This window comes from Vombatus ursinus, unplaced genomic scaffold (assembly GCF_900497805.2).
Source record: "Vombatus ursinus unplaced genomic scaffold, bare-nosed wombat genome assembly UNPS02014900.1, whole genome shotgun sequence".
In the NCBI taxonomy this organism is placed as follows: Eukaryota; Metazoa; Chordata; class Mammalia; order Diprotodontia; family Vombatidae; genus Vombatus; species Vombatus ursinus.
This window is the reverse complement of record NW_020954678.1, coordinates 228,582-235,111: the sequence shown is the minus strand read 5'-3', so window position 1 is coordinate 235,111 and position 6,530 is coordinate 228,582. Positions and strand designations below refer to the sequence as shown.

General features: G+C 46.7%; 1 protein-coding gene across 3 annotated transcripts in view; it reads right to left on the bottom strand.

The window, feature by feature from the left end:
* The window catches only part of TMEM170A (transmembrane protein 170A), a 17,559-nt gene extending 11,246 nt beyond the window's left edge, over positions 1-6,313 (bottom strand). For 2 of the 3 annotated variants that reach the window (XM_027843255.1, XM_027843256.1), the window contains exon 1: positions 6,133-6,313. In XM_027843255.1, coding sequence (XP_027699056.1) covers positions 6,133-6,265 — 133 coding nt within the window. In that variant the 5' untranslated portion in view covers positions 6,266-6,313. Of the gene's footprint in view, positions 1-2,904; positions 2,977-6,132 lie in introns of those variants that run through there. The other variant, XM_027843257.1, reaches the window with a different exon arrangement.
* Positions 6,314-6,530: the final 217 nt, after the last annotated feature.

The window sequence follows — 6,530 nt, the reverse complement described above, 5'->3', positions numbered from 1 at the left end:
GAGCTTAGAAGCAGAGACCCCTCATGCCCACCCATCCTAAGGGCATCACATGGCCTATCCACCCCAGCCCCCACTCAGACGCTGGAAACTTCTCATGCCCCTAGAGGATGAGACCCCATGCCCACCCGTAAAGGTGGCCTGACCACCTTAGCCCCAGCCCCCACTCAGACACTGAGCTTTCTAGACTACCTCATGCTGCTCTTTCTTGTGAGCGTCACCTGACCACCTTGAACCCTATTTAGATCACTAATGTTTGGGTTCCTTTGGAGTCTGGCCTATATGCTTATCTTTAATAAACTTTTTCTTTGGCTGGAAGACGATCTGAGTTGAATTCATTCAGACAGATCCGCTCCGTGATTTGGGCTTTTTCCCACAATCTTGGGGTGCCTCTGTGCATTGAAGAGCACCTCAAACCCCCACCCTCTTCAATAGGAGATAGACTTCTATATACAGGGAAAAGCTACCAGGCTGATTTGGGTAGGACTCAATGTATACCTGGTGAAGTAATGTGGGGAGAGGGAAGGAAATAACCATTTATGTAATACCTACGATGTGCCAGGTACCATGCTAAGGACTATTTTTTAAACAAATATTATCTCATTTCATTTGATTTGTGAAATAAGTCTGGAAAAGAAGGGTAAGGCAAGTGATCTTACATGATAAAAAGAAGACATTTATGCTTTACAATATATAATATATATCCCCTGATAAAACAAAGGTCCCTTGAAGGCAGCATATTTAATATTTTTTCTTTATCTCTCCAGCACAAAGCATCTGTGCTTGGAACATTGCAGACACTTAATAAAGGCATGCTGATTGATTTATGCTGAAGTAACTAAGAATTCTTAAGCAAGAGAGTGATATGATCTGGCTTGTACTTTAAGCATTTATTCTGGCAGCCACATGGAGAATGGGTTGAAGAAGTGAGACTTTGAGCAAGGAAACCAATCAAAAAACTTTATCAGTTCGTCAAGTAAGAGGTGATAGGGGTCTAATCCCTCCAAGGTGGTCACCCTGGGAGTGAGAAAAGGGGAGACAGACGGGATAGATGTCATGAAGGCAGAATCAACAAGACTTGCCAATTGACTGGATGAAAGGAAGAAGATGATTCTAGGACAACTCCAAGGATGGGAGTGTGTCAACAGAAACCGAGAGAAGACGTGCCAGTTTAATGGGAAACATAATAAATTCTATTTGGGGGCATGCTAAATATGAGATGTCTCTGGGACATCCAAGTGAAAAGTCCAGCAGCCAAGTCAGTGGAAAAGCACTGGAGCTCAGGAGATGAATGGAGATTGGACATGCAGATACCCAACAAAGTAGAAGGCCGGAGAAAGCGTCAGGAGACGAACCAGAAGAGATTAGTCACCATCAAAGAGAGAATATCTAAGAGAGGGGTCAGTCTGTCAGTAAACTAGCATTTATTAGACACCTACTATATGCCAGGTACTGTGAGAAACACTAGTGATACAAAGAGAGGCAACAAATAAACAAAACAGTCCCTGCTTTCAAGGGACTCTCAGAATCCCACGGGAGAGACAAGAGGCAAACAACTATGTACAAACAAGTTATAGACAGGATAAATTGGGGGCAAACTCAAGAGGAAGAGACTAAGATTAAGGAGGACTGGGAAAGGCTTCTTGCAAAATGAGAGACTTGAAGATAATAAGGGAAGCTGGGGGATAGAGATGAGGAGGAAGAGAATTCCAGTGAAAATGCTCAGAATGTGAGATGGAGCGTCAATCTGAGGAACAGCAAGGAGGCCGTGTCCCTAGATCAAAGTGTTACATAGAGGGGAGGAAGGTAGAAGAAGACTAGAAAGGTAGGAAGGGGCTGGGCCACAAAGGGCCTTAAAAACCAGAGGATTTTGTACTTGAGTTATCCTGGAGGTGACGGGGAGCCACTGGAGTTTAATGAACTGGGTGTGTGTGTGTGTGTGTGTGTGTGAGAGAGAGAGAGAGACATGGTCAGAACTATGCTTTACAAAGATCAGCTTGATAGCTGAATGGAGAAGAGTCTTTAGGAGACCAATCAATAGGCTAGTGCAATAATCCGGGTGTCAAGTGATGAGGGCCTATCCAAAGGTGGTGAAAGTGGCAGGGGAGAGCAATATTCATTCAGGAGAGGGGATGGAGCAGGTGCTGCTGCTATACCTCCCTCATCGATACACTCTCACACTCTCCACAGTGATTCTTCCACGCCTTCTCACCCCTCCTGAAACCCCCCATGAAGACTCCCTCTTCCCCTCTGCTTCTGCCTCACCTTCTACAGAAAAAAATGGAGGCCATTCTCCATGAGCTCCCTCTTCTCCCCTCTTCCTCATCTCCCAGCATTCTGGTGCCCTCTGCCACTCTCCTCCTTCACTCCTGTCTCACATGATGAAGTGGCCTTACTCCTTACCAAGGCTAACTCCCTTACTAAGTTCAAGCAATCCCATTCTATCCCGTCTCCTCCAACAGATTGCCCCCTCTGTCATCCCCACTCTTTCACTTATTTTCAATTTATCTCCCTGTCTACTGCCTAGAAACACACCTGTGTTTGCCCTATACTGAAAAACCCCTCACTAGATCCTTCTATCCCTGCTAACTATGATCCTATTTCTCTTCTGACTTTTGTAGTTAAATTGCTTAAAGGGACATTTACAATAGCTGCCTCCACTTTCTCTCATCTCACTCTCTTTTTACCCCCCTTACCATCTAGCTTCCAATCTTATCACTCCACCAAAACTGCTCTCTCCAAAGCTATTAATGGTCTCTTAGTTGTCAAATCCAGTGGCCTTTTCTCAATCTTCATTCTCCTTGGCTTCTCTGCAGCCTTTGACACTGCTGATCTCTCTCTTATCCTGGATGTTCTCTTCTCTCTAGTTTTTTTGGGGACACCTCTGTCTCCTGGTTCTCCTCCTACCTTTCCGACGGCTCCTTCTCTCTCCTTTGCTGGATCCTCTGCCAGATCAGACCTCTAACTATAAGTGTCCCTCAGGGTTCTGTCCTGGGCCTTCTCTTCTCCCACTATACTATACTTGGTGATTCAGGCTCCCATGGATTTAATTACTATCTTTATGCTGACTCTCAAATCTACCTATCCTGCCCTAACTTCTCTGTTGACCAGCCTTCAAATACCTGGGAGGTGACTGCTATTATTACAGCCACTTTACAGATGAGCAAACTGAGGTAGGCAATGGTTAAGTGACCTGCCCATAATCACACAGCTAGTAAGTATCAGAGATTTGATTTGAACTCGTGTTTTCCTGACTCCAGGCCAGGCACTCAATCCACTGTACAACCCTAGCTGTTCTAATGAGTTGTTCCAGGAGGTAATGAGTTTCCCCTCACTGAAGGTCTTAAACAGAGACTAAAAGAACAGTAAGTAGTTCAATGTGAATACTTCTTTCAGGTATGGGATAGACTAGACAGCCATTGAAGGCTCTTCCAACTACAAAATGTGAAAATTCTGTGATGTAAGGTTTCATCACTTATGGATTCAAAGGGCCATACCAGAGAAGAAGAAAGAATCAAATGTGTTTTCTTAAAAAGTAAATAAATGGGCCACTTCCCACCCTTAATCCTATCTAAGCTCCATCCTCCCTTGGCCAAATGGTCCAGGTGCCTGGTATTCTATTAACTCACAGTCCCCCCCCCTAGAGACTACCTGGCCACTCCTAGATCCTCCCATAGTCTTTCTGTATATAAGGTCCATTTTGTCTCCATTAAGGTGCTCAGATTCCTTAAGAACCTAGCCATTAGCTCACAAATGCTCAGATTCCTTAAGAGTCTGGCCAATATGGAGGATCTTTAATAAATCTTGTCTTTGGCTGGAAAAAAAAAGGTGAATAAGTGTAAAGAGAGTTATACTAAAGACCAGGAGCCAAATACAAATGCAAATAGGAAAAAAATCAATTTATAATTTCCTGAGTGATAAACATCATGATATTCAAAGCAATGACTTTCCATGCTGAGTGGACAACAAAACCCAAGTAACTTTTTCATTGGGACCAAAATGGGAACTATGTGAATTCAGGATACCTCGTATATGCTAAATTGAAGTAGGTTTTAGAATTTCAACCAAGATCAATTTAAAGGCTATCACTATACTTACTGTATTTACAACCACCCAAAAGCCAATAGAATAACTTGTTAGAAATGCTTTTTAAGTTATAAGGCACACAGAAGAAAATCTTCTGTACCCAGAACGATTATACCTTTCAGTACTAAAAGTAGACCAGGATAGTCACTGCTTCTTTGGCAGGTTCGTACCTATGATCTCCTCCATCTGGGGAACTCCCAGTATGGAAATGTCTATATGTAAATACAGATGTTTGGGGAACCCTTTAAATACTGTACATGGTCACTCAGCCAGTGTGTTATCAGAGGCAAGTCTTGAACCCACATCTCCTTGCCTTCCCTCTGCCCCCTACAAAGATTTGCTTTCTTTCCCGTTCTTTCCACTATATCACAGTTGGATTAGCAAAAGTACTGGACTTGGAAGCTTATGTGTGTTCAAGTCATGCTGTGCCCACTTAATATTTAGAATTTTGTGTCTAGACCACTAACCAATCTGATCAGATTGCCTTATCTTAAAAGTGGGCATAATAACTGTACTTCCTAAGACGCAGGGCTGATAAAAGGATCAAACACCAAAATCCTTTCCTTCCTTCAATGCTCAGATAACTCAGGTAAGGTCTCCTCCAGGACGCCTTCCTTGATACTCCATCTAGGAATTTTAGCTCTCCCACTCCTCAGATCTCTTGAATCACTGGTGACTCTATTCTATATTCTAACTTGTATTACAGCTATCTGGACACACATTTTATCCTCACCTCAAACTGTGAGCTCCCTGAAACCAGGATTTATGTCTTACTCTGTCTTTGTATTTCCAGAGCCTTGCAGTAGTAGCCATGTGATAATTTTTTTTTAAAAAATTGAATCAAATGAGAATGTATGAAAAGTAAGCATTCAAGTCAGAAAACATTAGAACCAAAAGGGACTTAAATCAACTAGTGTAACCCTCTCTTTTACAGGTGAGGAAACTGAGGCTTAGAGATGTTAAGAAACCACTCGCCCATGATAACAGCTCATAAGCGGCAGCCCCTTAACTCCTCAGACCAATGCTCTTCATCTATCACTTTGAAAAATTATCTGGCACTGCCTCTTCATATCCATTTTTCTCAGTCCACACAAACATAAGAGGTAACATTTTTTAAAAAGAGACAATCTGAGTCTAGCTCCGCTACGGCTGCAGGGCACATATGAATTTCTGACTTTTTAAAAAAATTACACTTTCTGTACTCAACTTATTTAGGAGCGATATGCTGTCTAAACGTTTTTGTATGTTTCTAGCCATGATTACAAACTACAAGGGGCGGCATCTATTCCCACTTGATTATTCATTCTGCCATAGATATTTCACGAACTAGTCAGAACACCTGCATGCCAGGTGGTGCACACCCATCCGGACTGGACAGGGACAGACCACAACTACCCCAACGGGCCCGGTTTAAGGGAGGCTAGGCCGGTGCGGCCCACCTGGCAGCCCCGTTCTGGCCTGCTATTTCCTAGAACCCTTCATACGCGTTCGCTGGGGACGATCGCGGTCCCTTCAAACCCTGCCTCTTACACTTGCCGGCTGTGTGACCCTGGGCACTCGCTTCACCTCCGCCTGCCTCAGTTTCCCCGTGTGTAAACAGAAAGCTCTAACCTCGCAGGGTTCTGGTACGGAACAAAGGAGATGACACTTGTAACGTGCTTCAGACCGACACAGACGCGAGCTGTTACTATTATTATAAGTGGTCGGGATGTTTTTAAAGAGAGCCAGTCCCGCCCTCCTCCCCCGCCCCGTCTGCCCCCTACTACATAGGACCTGAGAGGCCACAACCGTGGCCCGAGGTCCAGCGACCAGACACTCGCCCCGGCCAGGAAACTCGGGAAAGCGACGGCGCTCCGCCCCTGTCTACGCAGGGGCCCGAGCTGTCCTCTCCGCCCTGCGGCAGCCGCGGCAGGTCTCGGGTCAGGGGGCGGCCCTCGCGCCGGAGGGGACGGCTCCCGGCAGCCGTCACGTGACAGCACGGGGGCAGGGCACCACTCCCTGTCCCGGGTGAGGAGGGGGGGATGGTCCTCGCGCAGGCGCGGCCGGTACCTGGAAAGGCGCAGAGGGAGGTGGAGTTGGGGCACAGCGTTCCGTTGCCCACCCGCGGCACCAGCTTCAGGCTCAGGATCTGCTGCAGGAGCCCGGCCGAGCCCCCGCTCCCGCCGCTCCCCTCGCTCTCCATCCCGCAGCCATTCACCTGCGCGAGAGGACAGCGAGAAGATACGACGGGGCCGCCGCCGCCACCGCCTTGGCGTCACCCAATCCTCTCCCCTCCCCGGACGCAGCCCTCTTCCTCCCTCCGCCAACAAGCGCTGTTAAGCGATGACTCCCCGCCAATCGCTACACGCTCTGGGCGAACTGGGGGCGTGGCGAGGGAATAGCCCCGCCTCTGACGTCGCGCACGCCCCGCCCCTGGCAGAATGAGCCTTACCCATACCTGCTGGGTC